Genomic DNA, 21,526 nt, shown 5'->3' on the forward strand with positions numbered 1-21,526 from the left:
CTGCATGAGTGCAGCAGGTGTTGGGGAGTTACATTTCATTGAGGGACACATGAACTCCAATATGTACTGTGAAATACTGAAGCAGAGCATGATCCCCTCCCTCCGGAAACTGGGTCGCAGGGCAGTGTTCCAGCATGATAATGACCCCAAACACACCTCTAAGACGACCACTGCTTTATTGAAGAGGCTGAGGGTAAAGGTGATGGACTGGCCAAGCATGTCTCCAGACCTAAACCCAATAGAACATCTTTGGGGCATCCTCAAGCGGAAGGTGGAGGAGCGAAAAGTCTCGAATATCTCGATGTCGTCATGGAGGAGTGGAAAAGCATTCCAGTGGCAACCTGTGAAGCTCTGGTAAACTCCATGCCCAGGAGAGTTAAGGCAGTTCTGGAAAATAATGGTGGCCACACAAAATATTGACACTTCAGGAACTTTCACTAAGGGGTGTACTCACTTTTGTTGCCGGTGGTTTAGACATTAATGGCTGTATATTGAGTTATTTTGAGGGAAGAATACATTTACACTGTTATATAAGCTGCACACAGACTACTTTTCATTGTGTCAAAGTGTCATTTTGTCAGTGTTGTCCCATGAAAAGATATACTTAAATATCTGCAGAAATGTGAGGGGTGTACTCACTTTTGTGATACACTGTATATACACATGTTTGTCTTTAAGGATGTCTAGTAGTATTAATAATTATGGCACACATGGTTTTGTTTATTTCCCTCTAAATAAATGCACTTTAATGAAAGGTTGGACCTGTAGATTAGATATTGGATTTGAGATGTAAAGGAGAATGGATCACTCCATATGAATGCCCATGGTTCTGGAATTTGACGTCCAACAAGCATTTTTATTTGCATTTTCCATCCTGTCCCATTCTTTCTGAATGTATACATTTATAAATACTGTACATTTTATTAGATTGTGTATTGTATTGTATTGTAATATCTATAAATATTAATAACTGAATTATTATGATCTTTATCTATCACTGCATTTATCTTATATCAGTGAAGTCTTAAAGTTTAGCCTGATCCTCCTACAGAACTTCTACTTGCTGTGCTAACCAGGCTTAAACCAAGTCTTCAAACTAAGTTTAATAAGCAGCAAAGACAGACGTGCAGTTTTATACCTACATTCAGGAATATTTTAGTCTCCTCATCGCTGTCCATGATTATCAGTCCAACAGGTAACCAAGAGCAGAGTCAGGAGAGCCAGTTTACCTTGTAATATTTAGGGAATGGAGCATGACAGTAGTTCTGTTGAAACTGTGGAGCAGCTTATCGTCTGCAGAATGCACCAGTAAAACTTCCTGAATCAAAGCTGGTATTGTTGATTAAAAACAAAGCACTCAAAATATTCTAAGTTGGCAGCAGCCTGAAAGAGGAACAGCTGATAGATGAATTCTGAGATCATGGAGACCTGGTAGAGAGGACAAAAGCTTCCTCTCACGATCAACAGTGGTGGAACAAGAGACATTTTCATCTGGATACAAGTAGGTGTGTGAGATGAGTTAACCGGTCATTTAACGGTAAAACTAAATATAAATGATGATTTTATTTACATCATCATGCAGACTCATGCTGGTGTTACGTGTGCTCATGTCTGAACCAGTTGTGCAGCAGGTTTCACTCATTTCTGTTTTCTAAATATGAGAACCTTTATGAATGGATGGTCCAGTTTTACCCCAGATGCCCTTTCTGGTGCAGCCCACCTATGTATCTGGGCTTGGGACCTGCACTAAGGGTGCACTGATGTGTGTAATCCCCAATGGCTAAGTTCACGTAACGCCATGCACCTTCAGTGTTTGTGAGTCCAGCCCGGGATTCAAACCCTCGATTATCATTTACATTTTCAGCATCTAGCAGACTTACAATTATGACTGAATACAGTTTGAGCAATTGAGGGTTAAGGGCCTTGCTCAGGGGCCCAACAGTGGTGGTGGTGAGGCTTAAACCGACAACCTTACAATTACTAGTCCAGCATCTTAACCACTGAGCTACCAGCAGTGTGTTTTTTTAACTTATTACTAGCCCTAAATGTTCCTGTTCCAATGTTTTTAGAATGTGAGTCGATGTAAATGTAAGAAACACCGCATCTATTTTATTTGCATTTTCTATAATGTCCCATTTTTTATTTGGGTAGTATATTTCAATAACAAAAAAATAATTTTGGCATAATTAATTTAAAGCAAAACTCAAGAGAGTTTAACAAAACTTGGCACTTTTATCTCTTTAATGATCTGTTTAACCATTAATTTAAATCAAAATATTTGGGTAAAATAAGCTGTATTTAAATAATATTCTTCGAGGACATATCTACTCACTGAATGGCATGTGTTAATCTAAAAAATATTGGTATTCTTATTTTAAGAAAACACCATTTCTAACTTGAAGCCAACAGCTGAAAAATCATGAATAATAAGTTGGATAAGTTGAGTTCTTGCTGAGATGATTAAAGGGTTAAAGATGTGCTGCATGTTCCTCAGCACCATGAATCTCTCCTCTACTGGTCTAATACAGAAGTTATCTGAGGAAATATTTGTCCGCAGGTGAGTTTTTAAAAATAATGGACGTGTCTTCATGAGTTTTGCAGTCAATGAATTCCAAACAAATTTAATGAAACGTTTTATTTGTGGTTCGAATGTAATCGGTAAAAATGGTAGGTAGATACAGTATCTGAACAATGTTAATGCTAATAATATAAAAAAAACACTGGTGCTGCAGCTTTACTTTGTTAATCATTGTTAACTTACATCAGTGTGTTGGAGCTTCTGAAATGTCCATATTTGCGTGTCTTTGGGTGAACGACGCACTTTAAGAAAACTCCCATCACTAACCAGAACCACTAAACTAAAATCACCTACTGAAAATATTCTGCATCATTACATCCAGACTGGGTTTGTTCTCACACTGGTGTCCTCGTTGCTGAGATGGAGCCGAGCGCCTCGCTGGTCTAAATCTGTAACGTTCCATTGTACCTAGATCCAACCTATTCACTCTGCCTGGTCATGCAAACCCGGTCAGTCATACCACACAAAGAGTTAGAGGAGGAGGAGGAGGGCTTACACCGGGGGATCAGCCAGTGGGTCATCCAGTAATAAACTCAAACAGGAACCAGTACAGAGACATTCAGCATCAGCATCATGTTTTAATTCCTTCAGATCCACATACAAATAATCACCTCATCATACTGCAAACTAATTCTTTTATTGCTTTAATAAATGCATTATTATTATTATTATTATTATGAGAGGTTTTATATAAATTCAGCTTGTCTGAGGGATTCCTCATTACTGAGGTGAAAGGTGCTGCACTGAGACTCTCTGTGCATGATACGGATCTCTGTTACCCCTTTTCCACCGACGCGGCTCCGGCTCCGTTCTGGTTCAAGAACTTTGATTTTGTTTCCACTGAAAAAAAAGGTTCCAGACAGAGAACCAGCGTTCTAATCTGGCACCACAGAGTACTGGGTTCATCAGCGTGAACCGTGACGTCACATGTGGGCGTGTCACAGTGTCGAGGTTTGGGTGCGCTCACAAGTGCTTCTCATGTCAATGAACTAAAGAAAATAACTGAGACAAACACGTCACGTCTTCTTATCACCAACAGCTGATCCATGCTTTTTACATATAAGCAAACATCTGTAACATCAGCACAAATCCCCACAGTTATACTACACGCTCCACCACCATGTTACTCTTTACTGTCGCTATGTAACGCCCACCGTTGATGACGTATGCTTGGTTTCTAAAAACTGGTGAAAACGCGTCCGGTTCTCTACAAAACACCTGAACAGAACCGGTTCAGGAACCAGAACCAGAGTTCTTTTGGTGGAAAAGCGCTATTAATGAACCCGCCTGGTGCAGGTGAAAAGAAGCGGTCAGTGCTGCACACGTGTCGGAGGGAGGTGGAGGTCTGCAGCAGTAGAGGAGAAATATCATCTGGGAATCGGGTCTGACTAGATTAGGAGGGAAATTTAAAAAATAATAAATAAATATGAATCATATCAGTCGGTTCCTGTGTTCAGGGTCAGAACACACGGTGTGATCTGTTCTCCAGGTTCTCCTGAATCAAACATCAGGACGTTATCAGGTCCAAACGCAGCACTCGCGTCCATAAACGTGTAAAAACCCTCATTTATATTTAATATTCACTCATAAATAAAAACTGAACTGAATAAAATAATATTTTTAGCTTCATCGTGTCAGGTGATGAAATCAGTTTTACTACATCCTGTCGTAAATCTTGATGGAGTGAGTCCTTGATTGAAGCGTCTTTACGCCCCTTTACAGTACTGACGCGCCACAGCCGTGATTAGCGCCGCTCCTTTACCGCTGCCGTCCTCAGATAAAATAAAATCCACGTCACACTTGGGGGCGAGTTCCTTCACCGTCTCCTTCAGGATCCTGGAGAAGCTGCAGAGGGGGAGAAAGACGTGATCACAATCAGATCTGAATCAGTCATAAGCACAGAGCTAACAGTGCTAACATAGCTCACAGTGCTAACATAGCTAACAGTGCTAACAGTGCTAACAGTAATAACAGTTTTAAAAGAGCTAACAGTGCTAACAGTGTTAACATAGCTAACAATGCTAACAGAGCTAACTTATCTCAGTTATCTCAGTTATCTCACTTATAACTCACACATTTCTCAGGTTAGCAGAGGAATGATCATGGAGTAGTTGTGAGTAATGGCCATAATGAGCATGAACACTGAGATGTGTCTGAGTCCTGGACAGAGGCAGGAGGATTATTCAGGTTGTGGAGCTTTATAAGGAAATGATCTCCCACCAGCTGCACTGTAGTGTTTATCTCAGTCTGATGATCTGATACTGAACAGATTTAAATAATCACGATCCTTTAACACCAAACATGAAGCAGAGAAACTGCAGCACAGAGTTACTGATGATTCTTTATAGCACAATACGATGATCCTCGTCTCTGTGCAGTACCAGCAATCAGCCAGCAGGTGGCGGCAGTGTTGCAGCAGTTCTGAGGAAAATACTGCTGGTAGAGGAGCTGAGATTCGAACTCATGAGTTTGAGTCGTCAGTTAGTCCAGTGTTTTTAGCTCTAGTCCTGGATGTCAAGTGACCCACAAAGATTTATTCTACAAAGCTCTAGTGATTCTTCATCCCACATTCAGAGCATCTGTGTCCATTATTAGATGATTAATGTCAAAATATCAAAACCATCCAATCAATAATGAAGCGCCTCTCAGTCAAGTGTGAATATTAAACTCACTGTGGATGGAGTTTGTAGAGTATATATGTGTGTGTGTGTGTGTGTGTGTGTGTGTGTGTGTATGTTAGTGTGTATGTGTGTGTATGTTAGTGTGTGTGTGTGTGTGTGTGTGTGTGTGTATGTTAGTGTGTGTGTGTGTGTGTGTATGTTAGTGTGTGTGTGTGTGTATGTTAGTGTGTGTGTGTGTGTGTGTGTGTGTGTGTATGTTAGTGTGTGTGTGTGTGTGTGTGTGTACTCACTGTGGATGGAGTTTGTAGAGTATATATATATGTGTGTGTGTGTGTGTGTGTGTGTGTGTGTGTGTGTGTATGTTAGGGTGTGTGTGTGTGTATGTTAGTGTGTGTGTGTGTGTGTGTGTGTGTGTATGTTAGTGTGTGTGTGTGTGTGTGTGTGTGTGTGTGTATGTTAGTGTGTGTGTGTGTGTGTGTGTGTGTATGTTAGTGTGTGTGTGTGTGTGTGTGTGTACTCACTGTGGATGGTATGAGAGGCCGTGTAGGCCATAATTCTAAGTTGAATTCTCTCACACACACCATCATACTCTCACACACACACCATCATACTCTCTCACACACACCATCATACTCTCACACACACACCATCATACTCTCTCACACACACCATCATACTCTCTCACACACACCATCATACTCTCTCACACACACCATCATACTCTCACACACACACCATCATACTCTCTCACACACACCATCATACTCTCACACACACACCATCATACTCTCACACACACACCATCATACTCTCTCACACACACCATCATACTCTCACACACACACACCATCATACTCTCATACATGGTTTACTATACTCTTTCACATATACTACTATACCCTCTTACAACTATAATCACACTTTCTTTTATTTACTATTATACTCTCATACACACAGCACTATTCTCTCTTGCACATATAACTATAGCTACTTAAACATGCATTATGTGCTTTCATGATAATCTGTGTAAAAGAGAATATTAGTATATGTATGTAAGTTTGGTAGTCTGTGTAAGGGACGTTAACACTGTATGTAAAACAAAGATCTACTGTATGTGTAAGAGAATATTATTATATGTAAGCGTAATAAATAGTGTATGTGAATGCAAATAATCATGTTTATGGAACAGAATGATAGTGAATGTAAGACAGAATGATAGTGCATGTGAATAAGAATAGTTGTATGTGTGAGAGAGTTTGATGGTGTGTGTGTGAGAGTATGATAGTGTGTGTGAGAGAGTTTGATGGTGTGTGTGTGAGAGTATGATAGTGTGTGTGAGAGAGTTTGATTGATACGGAAACGAGTTTGATTGAAACGGAAGTAATATTAAATTCTCAGTACCTGATTGGTGGAAGACGCGGGATTTCACAGACATGTCCCGCCTTCCTCATTATTACTGATAGGAGAGGATAGTGGACCGAGAGAGAATCAATGGAGCATCGGCCTGTTAACAACATTTTAAACTTTTCCACCGCTGCCACATCCATGTCAGAAATGTGGATTTAAACCCGACAGCCCGACAGGAGTCTAAACGCGGTCGCGGAGGAAGAGATGCGGTGAAGCTTTATATCCGAACCATCAGCCAGGTGCTGACCTCCATATCAGCCTCAACCACAGAGAGCAGAGGCTCCAGAGTCAGGGGACAGGTGAGTTCACTACATCATTCACCTCTTCATTTAGCTTCTGATAGAGTCGGGTTTAGATTGGGATATTTTATAAATATTCGTCTTTGTAAGGGACCGTCTGCAAATTACACGTTTTAAACGTTCTAGTAATGCCAAACTAAGTAAGTGAGTTCTCATATAGCAAATTTATAAGAAACTTTGTTTTGGAAGCTTTCTTAAAGAACAATAAATAAAATTACTTTATCGTTTTAATGGCTATAGTTGCTCCACATTAATGTGTCACTACATTCGAGTCGAATTACATGGAACTTTTGGACTCTTCCCTATGTAGGTCTTAATAAGTAAAATAAAATATAGATTCATTTTATATACACAATCATAAACAAGCTGCTGCACATGGAAAGCTACAGACTTACAGTCTAACATTTCAAAATCTGTCTCAGTGCTCATTCTAACTTAGTCACTTGCATGGGCGGATCTACCGGGGTGGCATAGGGTGGCAAATGCCACCCTAAAAGAAAGCCTTGCCACCCCTGCTGCCACCCCAGTTGGCAGCAACAAATTAAAAGAAAAGTTATGGCCAATTTGCAACGCTGCCACTCTGACACAGTCAAAAACTATTTGCTTTCCCTCTCATACATCTGCCACTCATCACCTGTGTCTTACCTTAATGCCTTTCCTTTGATAATGCCCCACCTACAGTAGTGTTACCATACTTTTATCTCCTATTAATGAGATTACATTGTATGGTCACTTATTCCTAATATGAACTGTTTCACATGAAACCTTAAATGCAAGACATTGATTGCATGAGATTAAGTTTGTCTGTATGAGTTTGTAAATGGCAGCCCGTGCCCTTTTGTAGTGTGTACATACTATTTCTCATCTCAACTGTGATAACTGTGATTAAATTCAGTATAAATACGTATATATTTGCCATATGTTGCCACCCCTCAAAAATCCCTGCCCCCCTCTCGCCACCCCATAAATATTTTTCTAGATCCGCCCCTGGTCACTTGTACTATTAAAGTTTGTTATCTTTCTTTTATTACAGAAAATGTAATTCATTATAGATTGAGACCAAGCTCTCTTGAGTAACTGTTCTCTAAATATTTGATTGTATTGGGTGAATTGCTATAGACTGGTTTTGAAACTAAATTCAATTTTTGTGATTTCAGTATTGAACTTTTGATGGCATGAGGAAACAAACTGGTTTCACCAAAGTTGCACGAGGGCCAGAAACTAAATGGCTTCATGATTGACAATACATTTACATCAAAGGCAGTGTACATTAGACAATGACACATTTACGGTAAGTTATTTAAAAATAATGTAAGCAGTATGTTTATATTGCATATTATTAATAATAATAAGTAATTTGTAGCATTTAGATTTCATGGTTTGGCAATAGGCTAACCCCCAACATTTTCTAAATGCATTGTGTGTGTGTGTTTGTTTTGTTTGTTTTGTTTGTCACCACAGATTTAGAGGACAGTGGTGTGGAGGTTGACACGACAACAGCATCTAGTGACCACAGAAGTACCACACCAGTCATTGTATGACTACAAGGACTAAGGATACCTTAATCCACCTGAGTGACAGATTATTTGCTGTTGAGACTGTTCTGAAATATTTGGTTTCTGCATGCAACAATAAATAAGAAACATTTGTTTGCTTGGGACAAGATCTTTGTTAACCAGTATAATAGTGATTTCCTTACCTGTCCATAACTTGATAATAAATATCTAAATATTATATGGGGTGTCCTCGTTTTTTTTGTTTTTGTTTTTTTTACATTACTGCATTGTTTCATTTATCAGAAATACATTATGACGTTTTAATTACTACCACAAATAACTCTAATAACCATAGCTAATTTGGAATTTGAACATTGTAAATTCTTTGGCCAGTTGCACACCCGTGATGGAAGGCATGTCCATTTGGGTCCAGCACCTGCAGCGCATGCCAGCGCTGTTTTCTGATGTTGCAAGACTGTTGTCCTCCTAGCACGTACCTTTCATCTGCATTTGGGGTGATTTGAAGAATCTTATTAACAATGTCAGCCAAAGTCGCAGACATTGCTGTATGCTCTCTCTCACACACACACACACACGTCAGTTAACCAATTTGAAGTTGCTATTTGTGCCTGTATAATTTCCTCCTGATGATTCCAAAGCATACAGCTATTCTTTAGCAACGAATTTCAAGAGACAAACCGAAGGTAATTTGTTTATGTAGGATGACCAGTTCTGATTGTTGGAGGTACTCTTGGAGAAAATATATCCCTATGTCTAATTTCTACTGATCTTGAGTTTTCCTATAAATTTTTTAGGGAACAAAAACATGCATAATGTGCCTCCAGTGCACCCAAACTTCATTGACTGTCACCTCCTTCTAACTGCGGGCTAATTAAAAGAAAGTAAAAAGTTGTCAGTGTTTATCCATTAAGCTCACAAAATAATATTTCCAGAATCATGCTGGTATGTCCCATGCTGTCAGTTTTCCTTTCAATGTTCTAAATGCATCTCATTGTGATGGACAAAAATAGTAAAACATGTCCTCCTCATTACCATTTATTTCCACAAACCAAAGTGACCTTGTAAAAAATGTAGAAAGTAGAAATATCATGGCTAGTTCAACAAAGCTCAACAAAAGTGTAGTCATTGTTAAAAGGTCTGCTGCCAGATTTAAATGTTTTTTGTAGATCAATTTATGTGCAGGCTCTGTTCTTACAGCTGTAAGCCAATCTGACTTCCTGTCCTCCTTCCTGGCCTCCTTTTAACACCTTGATGGTGTGTGAGAGAGTATGATGGTGTGTGTGAGAGAGTATGATGGTGTGTGTGAGAGAGTATGATGGTGTGTGTGAGAGAGTATGATAGTGTGTGTGTGAGAGAGTATGATGGTGTGTGTGAGAGAGTATGATAGTGTGTGTGAGAGAGTATGATGGTGTGTGTGAGAGAGTATGATAGTGTGTGTGAGAGAGTATGATGGTGTGTGTGAGAGAGTATGATAGTGTGTGTGAGAGATTATGATGGTGTGTGTGAGAGAGTATGATGGTGTGTGTGAGAGAGTATGATGGTGTGTGTGAGAGAGTATGATGGTGTGTGTGAGAGAGTATGATAGTGTGTGTGAGAGAGTATGATGGTGTGTGTGAGAGAGTATGATAGTGTGTGTGAGAGAGTATGATGGTGTGTGTGAGAGAGTATGATAGTGTGTGTGAGAGAGTATGATGGTGTGTGTGAGAGAGTATGATGGTGTGTGTGAGAGAGTATGATAGTGTGTGTGAGAGAGTATGATGGTGTGTGTGAGAGAGTATGATAGTGTGTGTGAGAGAGTATGATGGTGTGTGTGAGAGAGTATGATAGTGTGTGTGAGAGAGTATGATGGTGTGTGTGAGAGAGTATGATAGTGTGTGTGAGAGAGTATGATGGTGTGTGTGAGAGTATGATAGTGTGTGTGAGAGAGTATGATGGTGTGTGTGAGAGAGTATGATAGTGTGTGTGAGAGAGTATGATGGTGTGTGAGAGAGTATGATAGTGTGTGTGAGAGAGTATGATAGTGTGTGTGAGAGAGTATGATGGTGTGTGTGAGAGAGTATGATAGTGTGTGTGAGAGAGTATGATGGTGTGTGTGAGAGAGTATGATAGTGTGTGTGAGAGAGTATGATGGTGTGTGTGAGAGAGTATGATAGTGTGTGTGAGAGAGTATGATGGTGTGTGTGAGAGAGTATGATGGTGTGTGTGAGAGAGTATGATAGTGTGTGTGAGAGAGTATGATGGTGTGTGTGAGAGAGTATGATAGTGTGTGTGAGAGAGTATGATGGTGTGTGTGAGAGAGTATGATGGTGTGTGTGAGAGAGTATGATAGTGTGTGTGAGAGAGTATGATGGTGTGTGTGAGAGAGTATGATAGTGTGTGTGAGAGAGTATGATGGTGTGTGTGAGAGTATGATAGTGTGTGTGAGAGAGTATGATAGTGTGTGTGAGAGAGTATGATGGTGTGTGTGAGAGAGTATGATGGTGTGTGTGAGAGAGTATGATAGTGTGTGTGAGAGAGTATGATAGTGTGTGTGAGAGAGTATGATAGTGTGTGTGAGAGAGTATGATGGTGTGTGTGAGAGAGTATGATAGTGTGTGTGAGAGAGTATGATGGTGTGTGTGAGAGAGTATGATAGTGTGTGTGAGAGAGTATGATGGTGTGTGTGAGAGTATGATAGTGTGTGTGAGAGAGTATGATAGTGTGTGTGAGAGAGTATGATGGTGTGTGTGAGAGAGTATGATAGTGTGTGTGAGAGAGTATGATGGTGTGTGTGAGAGAGTATGATAGTGTGTGTGAGAGAGTATGATGGTGTGTGTGAGAGAGTATGATAGTGTGTGTGAGAGAGTATGATGGTGTGTGTGAGAGTATGATAGTGTGTGTGAGAGAGTATGATGGTGTGTGTGAGAGAGTATGATAGTGTGTGTGAGAGAGTATGATGGTGTGTGTGAGAGAGTATGATAGTGTGTGTGAGAGAGTATGATGGTGTGTGAGAGAGTATGATAGTGTGTGTGAGAGAGTATGATGGTGTGTGTGAGAGAGTATGATAGTGTGTGTGAGAGAGTATGATGGTGTGTGAGAGAGTATGATAGTGTGTGTGAGAGATTTCATCTCAGAATTATGGCCTACACGGCCTCTCATAGGATGGAGTTTGTAGAGTATATATATGTGTGTGTGTGTGTGTGTGTGTGTGTATGTTAGTGTGTATGTGTGTGTGTGTGTGTATGTTAGGGTGTGTGTGTGTGTATGTTAGTGTGTGTGTGTGTGTGTGTGTGTATGTTAGTGTGTGTGTGTGTGTGTGTGTGTGTATGTTAGTGTGTGTGTGTGTGTGTGTGTGTGTGTGTGTGTGTACTCACTGTGGATGGAGTTTGTAGAGCGTGCCGTCCACCCCCACCGTGATCTCCAGGTGATCAAGGCCCCTGTTCTCCCGGATCTTGTCCACCACGGCGGCCATTCCGGCTCCGCAGATCTGAGCGGCCCGGCGCGACACCACGCCGCACACTTCCTTAACGATGATGCTGTCATCACACGTGCTGTCCAGACCCAAGTGCTGCAGGATGGACCTGACTTGCAGCAGAGCCAAGCGGTCACTGGAGGTGAACAACATACCAGAGAGCAGAACAGACTGGTTTTACTGGGAGTTTAACATCAACACATCGGGCACATGCAGGAATCTTGCACTGGTCAGCTCATAATGGACATTACAGTGGACAAACAGTGGACAACAACACCTCTCGAGATACTCACATTCATTTGTGTAATATAATAAACAGTTAAAAGAATAAAATAATGATGGTATCATGCAGTGGTTGTCCAGAGAAAGTACAGTTGAGTTATCTGTACCAGTTACCTTTCAATCTGTGAGAGGAACTTGGTTTCGAAGATTCCTTTGGTCTTCAGACACTCTGTGATGTGACCGCGGAACAGAAGACCCCGGCGGGTGAGATGAATGAGGATCTGACGGACGATTTCTCCCAGGTACATACCACTGGTCATCTTCTCAAACCTGCAGGAGCAGCAGAGCAAAACTTCATTATCACCTGGTTTATTTTATATTATATATTTATATTTTATATCAGCACTAATAGAGCAAACGTTACTCCACATCCTCACGCCAAGAGTAAACCAGGACTACTAAACCCCCCCCCACCCCCACACCCTCGTGTGAATATAAAACACCAGCCTAGTTTACTATTAAAGATTTACATTTCACCTAAAAAATAATGTCATAATGTTTGGAGGATAAAGTCAGAATATTTCCAGAATAAAATCTTAATATTTTTTAAGAATAAAATCCTGTCTGAAAAAAACAGCCTAGTTCACTGTGACCTGTGTTTTAGGGCCACTGTTAAAGAATTATATGTTATTTAAAAAATAAGGTCGTAATATTTCCATAATAAAGTCGTAATATTTTTATAATAAAATCTTAATATTTCTATAATGAAATCTTAATATTTCTATAATAAAATCTTAATATTTCAGGAATAAAATCTTAATATTTCTATAATAAAATCTTAATATTTCCATAATAAAATCTTAATATTTCAGGAATAAAATCTTAATATTTCCATAATAAAATCTTAATATTTCCAGAAATAAAATCTTAATATTTCTATAATAAAATGATAATATTTCTATAATAAAATGATAATATTTCTATAATAAAATGATAATATTTTTATAATAAAATCTTAATATTTTAAAATTAAATCTTAATATTTCAGGAATAAAATCTTTATTTTTTTAAAATATATTTTTATATTATTTATATTTTATATCTTTATATATTATTTATATTTTTTAAGAATAAAATCATAATATTTCCATAATGTGTGTGTTTTAGGGCCACTGTTAAAAAAATTATATTTTATTTCAGGAATAAAATCTTAATATTCCCAGAATAAAACCACATTATTTCAAAAAATAAAATCATAATAATATAGGAATAAAATCTTGATATTTTCAGAATAAACTCCTAAGATTCATGAATTAAAGTAGTTTAGCTCATTAATTAAAGTTTAAACAACCTGAAAATGTCAAAGAGTGACAAATAATTAAAACTAAACATGCTAATACTGAGGTTTAGCTTAATGCTAATTATACCTGACAGAAAAATAACATTATTTAGAGAATTGATTTCTTATTGTGTGTCATGTTTACTGTTTTATTCTTTCCTTATGTCACATTCAACAAATAATCAGAGATTTAAAGAATTAAAGTTAAAAAATCAACAAAATTCATTCAGTAAAACGTAAAAACTTTCAGATTATAAATAACGGAAACAGCAAACAGCGCCACCGTGTGGACAAAGACTGAATTATTCCTCAGAGTTCTGTTACTCTTCTGATCTTTATGTCTGTTCAAGTTTCTAATCATTAATTTGACTAAATAACCTCAGTATCAGTTTCAGTATCAGTATCAGTATCAGTATCAGTTCTGCACTCTGTCTGTCTCTGCTTGTCTTTATATTCTCACTATAAATTGAGATTAAACCACGATGACCTTTCACCTTTGTTTTCCTACATTCAGGGATCCTTTATCGACCTCCCGATCAAACCAGGTCCGGATGTCCTCGATGTTGTCGTTGTCCCCAAAACCTCCCCACTCAGTGTTCACACACATCTGTCCTTGGTCCCCGTCCACCGTTTCAATGTTCTTCACCTCTTCCATGTAGCACACGTTACTGCCAGTTCCTGCACGTCAGAATAACCGGAGCTCATCAGTTTAGGGATTTACTTACATACCCATAACCACTGTAGTGTTTACTGTATGCACATAAACATGGTATCATAATAATTACCAGCAATGAGTCCGATTTCACATTTGGGATCTTCATAAGCGCAGGTCATCATGGTACCGACCGTATCATTCACCACAGCAACTATATCAAGATCAAATTCCTAACGAGACACAAATGAACACAAAACACGTCGATATATAAAAATAAATCAACACTGAAACATCTATCGGATATTTACAGAGATATAAGATCATATTTATTTATGAACACGTGGTTGTTAAAACTGGTTGGTGCAGCTCTCTCACGTTTCGTCTCTTGATGGCCTCTCTCAGCATGTCCACCACGTCGTGTCCCTCACAGTCTGTAGCTTTAAAGCCTTTAGTCCAGTTTACTAAACTTCCCTAAATGTGGAAACGACCCCACAGAGACGAAAACAATCATTATAAAAGTGTAATAATACAAACTCTTCCTCTCAGGCATAACATTATAAATTATTTACATTTACGGCATTTAGCAGACGTTTTTATCCAAAACGACTTACAGTACTGTGACAGTATACAATCTAAGCAATTCATGGAAAAGGGCCTTGCTCAGGGGCCCAACAGAGGCAACCTGGCAGTGGTGGGGCTTGAACTAGTGACCTTTCGATTCCTAGTCCAGTACCTTAACCACTAGACTACAGATGCCTACAATAAAGCATTATTTTATTATTTGTGGTCTTTTTGGGTTATTTTAAGCTTGCGTGTGTGTGTGTGTTTGTGTGTGTGTGTGTGTGTGTTTGGTTGATTGGTCAGATTCACCCTGAGGTACCAGTATCAGGATCATCTGAAAACGCTGGTCTGTGGTTCAGTTTGAGTACATTTGGGTGCAGACTTTACTGTGTGAAAGGTATAAATGACATTATTAAACAGCAGTAAATGATGCAGAAGTCATTAGCACATTTAGCACTTTTCTAAACTTACCAAGTGCTGTTTTTATTTATTTTTATTTTTATTGCATTTTCTCCCCATTTTCCTCCTGATTTAGCAACTCAATTTTATCTTCCGCTGCTGAGAGATACCAGATTGCATCTGAGGAGAGCACGTCACTGTACTCGCCTCTGCACAGGCGTCTCTTCTGCCAATCAGGGTCCTTACACAGCGTATGAAGATCCCACCCACCCACACATAGTCCGGCCCCCACCCTGCAGATACGGTGGCCGATTAGTATCTGCTGCAGGCACTGCCAATTATTTACATTACATTTACATTTTCAGCATTTAGCAGACGCTTTTACCCAAAGCAACTTACACAATGAGCAATTGAGGGTTAAGGGCCTTGCTCAGGGACCCAACAGTGGCAACTTGGTGGTGGTGGGGCTTGAACTGGCAACCTTCTGTTTACTAGTCCAGTACCTTAAACACTGAGCTATCACTGGCCATATTATGCCCGCTAGATGGCGCCCAGCCCCTAACAAAAGTGTATAATGAGACTAAAACTGGGCCAAATACAGACCCTTGTGGTACACCACTGTGAAAACACTTTTTATAAGCTGAAGTTAATTCTGTATGAAGCTCCTGACGAGGCGGTGCAGCGTCTCTGTTACCTTATCGATTCCGGTCTGTCTGCAGGGGAAGGAGAAGGTGAATCCCAGCGGCAGACGAGTGTTCTTCATTCCCATGTAGTCCAGGAAGTCTGAGATACACTGAACGATGTGATCGAAGAGCTGAAACGTAACACAGTTATTATCTATATAATATTTATATAATATTTATAAGCTTTAAAACGTCCCTGAGTAAACAGAGTTATTATTATTATTATTATTATTAGACTGTAGAGACTAGCACCTCCTCTCCTGTACCCTGCATGATCTCCAGTGGAATAGCGTAGATCTTGTTGTACATACGGACGGATTTACGGATTCCACTCTGGATCTTCACCACCAAAACCCGGAAGTTGGTTCCACCCAGATCCAGGGCCAGGAATTTACCTCTCTCTTAAACACCATCAAAAACACCAAACAATTCATTCACTATTTACACCCGTATTCATTTAATCATTACAAATTACAGAGCCTATAAAAAAAATAATGAATTAAAAAATAAATTAAAAATAAATTAATAAACAGGAAAGATTCAGAACCTATCCAAAAATAAATAAATCTGAACAATTAAAGCATATCCAAAAATAAATAAAATAAATAAATAAATACATCAAAAACATTTAGAGCATATCTACAAATTAAAAAAAAAAAAAAAAAAAAAAAAAAAAAACCCGGAATGATTCAGAGCATATCAAAAATAAGTAAATAAATTAATGCAAAATTAATCTGAAAGATTTAAAACCTAGTAAAATAAACAAATAAATAAATCAGAAACATTTAGAACATATATAAAAATGAATAAATACAATAAAATAATATAATATAAATAAATAAACCAGAAAGATTTTGAGCCTGTCAAAAAATGAGTAAAAATAGAAAAATAAAAGAATAAATAATTAAACTTCAGGAAGATTTAAAGCCTAGTAAAATAAATAAATTAATAAATCACAAAGATTCAGAGCATATTTAAAAATAAAGAAACAAATAAACAAAGTAAATTCAATTAATTAATCTAAAAGCTTTCATATCAGAAAATGAATAAAAATAACGAAATTAATTAATTAATTAATAAATTTTAGAAAATGTTGAGCCTAAAGTAAAATAAATAAATAAATAAATTAAACATTCAGAGCCTATCTCAAAAATAAATAAAATAAATACATAAAAAATATAAATAAATAAATGGGAATGATTCAGAGCCTGTCCAAAAATAAATAAATACACTAAATAAATAAATAAATATATTAATTAATTAATTAATACATTTCAGAAAGATTTAGAGCTTATTTAAAAATGAATAAATACAATAAAATAAATAACTAAATAGATAAATTAATTAATTAATTAATTTAAAAGATTTAGAGCATTTTTAAAAACAAGTAAAAATAAAGAAAGAAAGTAAATATAAATAAATAAATGTGGCCCCCCTGGTACCTGTGCCGTCTGGAGTCCTGTACACGTAGGCGGGCAGCATTTTGACGGAGGCGGAGGAATGAAGGTCCTTCTTCAGACCGCGTTCCAGCTCCACCCGCATCTTCTGCTTCACCTGATGGAGCTGGGCGGAGCTGAGCGTGAACTCTGCTAGCGTGTCGTCAATTTCCTTACGCTGCGACGCCAGCCGCTGGGCGACCGCCGTTACCATGGCAGCACCTTTCCCGCTCCCGCTCTCCGACAGCACGAAGCGGACGCTGCACTCGGGCACCAGGCGGCGCACCACCTTATGGAGCCTCTTAGCGTACCTGTGGGACGCGAACATAACCCAGTTCAGATATTAGCGCACTGATCTCCATCATCCCCCGTCTCAGAGACCCTTGGACGTGCATATAGGCACCCGGTCGGTTGGTAGCACAGCTGAGTTACTTGGTGTTTAGTGTATTTCCCACCATACGTACTGGGGATGAGTTCTGTAGACGGTCCCGTCCACTCCCACGGTCGTCCTCAGCGTTTTCAGCTTCTTGTTGTTCCGGATGCGGGTCAGGATGGCGGCCAGGGTGGCAGCACACAGGTTGGCGGACCTGAAGGACACGATGGTGCAGACGTGTTGGACGGCGATGCAGTCCTCCTCAGAGGGACTGAGACCCAGACCAGAGAGAATCTCCCGGGTGTTACTGAGCCCGTCTCTGTACCTACAGCCAGAAAGAGGTTTTAATACCGACCCTAAAGAGTCATGATGGACTCGACACGATGTTCTTACACATTTAAATATGGAACAATACATTTAATTTAAATAAATACATCAAATTCAGAAAGATTTAAAGCCTTTAAATCTTAATAAATAAATAAATAATTTAAAAGATTCTAAAAGATTTAGAGCCTATCTAAAATAAATAGATAGATAAATAAATAAATACAATTCTAAAGATTTAGAGCCTTTAAATCTTAATAAATAAATAATTAAATAAATACATCAAATCAGAAAGATTTAGAGCCTGAATATTAATAAGAGCCTATTTAAAATAAATAAATAAATAAATAAAATTCTAAAGATTTAGAGCCTATTTAAAATAAATAAATAAATAATTACATCATCACAATTTTCTTAAATATTTAAATAAAAAAAAAACATTTGAATTTATCAGAAAATTTAAAGCTAACAGATTCTTTGTTTTTTTTTGTTTTTAGTATTTTCTCTTTTCCACCCAGTACTGCACACGCGTCGGAGGGGGCGAGTGTTAGTCACGACCCTCCTCGGTCAGGAGTGGAGGTCTGCAGCAGTAGAGGGGAAGTGGATACGACTAAATTAGACGGAGAACTGAGGAAAACCTCTTTGAGGACTTACTCTTCTATCATGCAGACGTGTTTGGTCTGAAAGCTTCCTTTGGTACGGAGAGCGTCTGAGACGCCGCCGTGGAACAGCAGACCACGTTTAGCCATCTTCAGCAGGATGAGCCTCACCAGCTCGCCCATGTACATCCCACTGACCATCTTCTCAAACCTGCAGGAGACACACAGGAACTTACAGACGTGGAGAGATGATCTCAGACTTTTACTGTCACGCAGCTAATAAAAACAGCAGGTTTGGTTATAATATTTGGATTATTTGGCTGCGCCTGGTTTTAACCCCTCGGACCGGAGCTGCTCACCCCGATTATAGACAGAGGAGCAGAACTCGGGGGTTCTGGATCAGAACCTTGTGGTGATCAGGGATGTTGGGTTTCTGTCGTTCTGCCTCTCATGACGGTGGGGAGGTGAGCGCTGATGTCCTGTTAAATCCCTCATGACTGTGCTACCTGCTCGCTCTCACTTTTAGTTATGATGTCATAATAAGTGGGCGGAGTCTCATGCTTGACTGACGCATTACTGACGACTTATTATTAGGGATGTAACGATGCACCACAGGACTTTTAAGTTAAAAATCGATTCACATGTGTAACAATTCTAATGGGTTTACATGTATAATGAATCCATATTCACTTTAAACAGCAGAGGGCGCTGGCACTATTCACCTCGCCTGGTTGACGTCACTACAGGGTTGCCAGGTTCGGAATTTCCCAGCCAAATGTATTTATGTGAGGATACTTGCTTTATTTTCTTCATTTCTTGCAGCATTGTTTGTGTAGTTTGTACCTATTTAAGAGAAATAATAAAAGGAAACTTTATATAATTTGTCTTCAATTAAATTTTGTTTAAAAAATTGGGAAAAAATCATATCATGAGCCCAGTATCGTGGGTAGACTGTATCGTTACATCCCTGCTTATTATTAATAATTCTGTTTATTTCATGTTTTTCACCCTGATGGTTCTGATGTGACGCCCCTGCTGGACTTTATTCCACCTCAGACTGAACTGAATATTAAAGACCTCAGATTTAATTTATGCTTTTTACTGATTAGAACTTTAGTTAGAAATAAATGTATTTTATAAGTCTAGTTGTTTAATCTCATTCTAACTCTAGACCACAGAAGCTGGACGGAGGTTCCTGTTGAGTCTGGTTCCTCTCAAGGTTCCTTCCTGTAATTTTAGGTGAGTTTTCCGGCCACTGTTTCCCTCAGCGGGGGGTCTGTCGGTCCTAAATTCTATAAAGTTGCTTTGAGAGAATGTCTTGTATAAAATGCTGTCTTTTCAGACACCTTTATATCACGACTAATATGAAACGGTGACCACCCAGTGACTCAGCTGCTGGGATGTGGAAAGGAACCAGAAAACCCATGAGAAACGTGGACACCGGGACTAAACCTGAGTTCCTGAATAGTTCATAAAAACTCACAGCTGTTTTCCAGGATTGCTGGAGGCTGCATCGATTTCTCGATCGAAGCTTGTAATGAAATCATCGAGCGCCCCGTCGTCCCCGAACGCCCCCCACTCGGTGTTGATGCACATCCGTCCCTCGTCTCCTTCCACCAGGTCGATGTGCCTCAGCTCCTCCATGTAGCAGGCGTTAGTGCCCGTACCTGAGGGGGGACACGGATCGGAACATAATTCTCTATTATCCCCCGATTAGCCAGCAGGGGGCGTAACTGCAGCAGTTATGAGGAGATCATTGGGATGGTCAGTGCGTTCTCACCTATGATGACTCCAACTTCACAGTGGTGGTCGTCGTATCCACAGGTCATCATGGTCCCCACGGTGTCATTGACGAGGGCAAGGACGTCCACGTCAAGCCCCTGTTTTATAAAACACCAGACAAAGAGCACAGAGAGTCACGCACTGATCTCCGTTATCCCCCGTCTCTGTGCAGTGCCTCCGGTGGAGGGGATTCCTTATAACTGCAGCAATTACCCCCTCTGCTGGCTGATCGATGGCGCTGCACAGAGACCCTCGGACTCTGAATAGCTCCACTACATTTCTTTATCTGAGTGATATTTCTTATACCTGGACTTTTCTGACGGCTTTCCTCAGCAGCTGCACCACGTCGGCACCCTGGACGCCTCTCGCCTTGTAGTTCTTCGACCAAGAAATCAACACACCCTAAAATAATACAGACAAAAGGGTTTAACTGGGATTATTTAGTTTTGTTTTGGGCTGTTATAATAACATTAAGGTCTCTGCCGGAACTGCTGCCGGTTCCTCTGATCTAGATGAGGGTTTTTCAAACCTGATTTTTACCACGACCCAGAAAACACAAACAAACCATCAGAACCATCAGGTTTTGTTTACATTTACATTTTCAGCATTTAGTAGACGCTGTTATCCGAAGTGACTTACAGCACTGTGTACAGTGTACAGTCTAAGCATATAAGGGTTGAGGGCCTTGCTCAAGGGCCCAACAGTTGGAGTGGTGGGATTTTTGATTACTAATCCTGAACCTCTAGGCTGCAACTACCCACAACTGATGCTGTTTGTTTTCCTATTTTTGGTTGTAAATTGTGGAAAGGCGGGTACACAGTGTTACTATGATGACCATAGAACAATCCCCCCCCCCCCCCCCCCCCCCGTGCGCCAATCGTCTGCTTCCATCAGAGGTTTGTCGGTTCCAGACCAGTAAGATTACCACTAGTGTGACACCAGTATTTCCAGTAAAGAAGCTGATTTTGTGGTGGAAAAGCGGCGAATCGCTACGGATTTCTTCACCAGTGTAAAATCACCACGCCGGTCACGTTTTGGTTATGGTATCAGATTGTCGTAGCTCCCTGCAGTGTTGGTACCTCGTCCAGTTTAGACTGGAGACAGGGGAAGGAGAAGGTGAAGCCCAGAGCTCTTCTCTTCTGGTTGATGTTGTTCTTCTGCATGAAGGATTTTAAAGACTCGGCCACGTGATCGAAGAGCTGCAAAACAACACGAGTTCAGGACGGGAGGTTAAACACGCTGTGAGGAGAAACATCATTATATCATATTTATTATGTTTT

At 39.5% G+C, this 21,526-nt stretch overlaps 1 protein-coding gene and 1 long non-coding RNA gene across 4 annotated transcripts; one reads left to right on the forward strand and one right to left on the reverse strand.

The window, feature by feature from the left end:
• Positions 1-2,620: 2,620 nt before the first annotated feature.
• On the reverse strand, positions 2,621-20,815 carry LOC134307771 (hexokinase HKDC1-like). Of its 2 annotated transcripts, XM_062990573.1 has the most exons (14): positions 20,553-20,815; positions 20,245-20,344; positions 19,948-20,131; positions 18,520-18,675; positions 17,633-17,866; positions 17,175-17,479; positions 15,985-16,133; positions 15,744-15,863; positions 14,465-14,560; positions 14,220-14,319; positions 13,929-14,112; positions 12,270-12,425; positions 11,776-12,009; positions 2,621-4,423 (listed from the first exon to the last, which is right to left on the reverse strand). In XM_062990573.1, the coding sequence occupies exons 2-14, from the start codon at positions 20,294-20,296 to the stop codon at positions 4,285-4,287; spliced, it is 2,109 nt and encodes a 702-aa protein (XP_062846643.1). In that variant the 5' UTR covers positions 20,297-20,344; positions 20,553-20,815; the 3' UTR covers positions 2,621-4,284. The 2 variants fall into 2 exon arrangements, with proteins under 2 accessions (XP_062846643.1, XP_062846644.1); XM_062990574.1 differs by lacking the exons at positions 19,948-20,131; positions 20,245-20,344; positions 20,553-20,815 and adding an exon at positions 19,187-19,272.
• On the forward strand, positions 6,551-8,639 carry LOC134307772 (uncharacterized). 2 transcript variants are annotated; one of them, XR_010010145.1, is made up of 3 exons: positions 6,551-6,905; positions 8,063-8,196; positions 8,367-8,639. It is a non-coding gene; the product is annotated as an uncharacterized LOC134307772 (long non-coding RNA). The 2 variants fall into 2 exon arrangements; XR_010010144.1 differs by lacking the exon at positions 6,551-6,905 and having other exon boundaries at positions 7,943-8,196.
• Positions 20,816-21,526: the final 711 nt, after the last annotated feature.

This window comes from Trichomycterus rosablanca, unplaced genomic scaffold (genome assembly GCF_030014385.1).
Source record: "Trichomycterus rosablanca isolate fTriRos1 unplaced genomic scaffold, fTriRos1.hap1 scaffold_340, whole genome shotgun sequence".
In the NCBI taxonomy this organism is placed as follows: domain Eukaryota; kingdom Metazoa; phylum Chordata; class Actinopteri; order Siluriformes; family Trichomycteridae; genus Trichomycterus; species Trichomycterus rosablanca.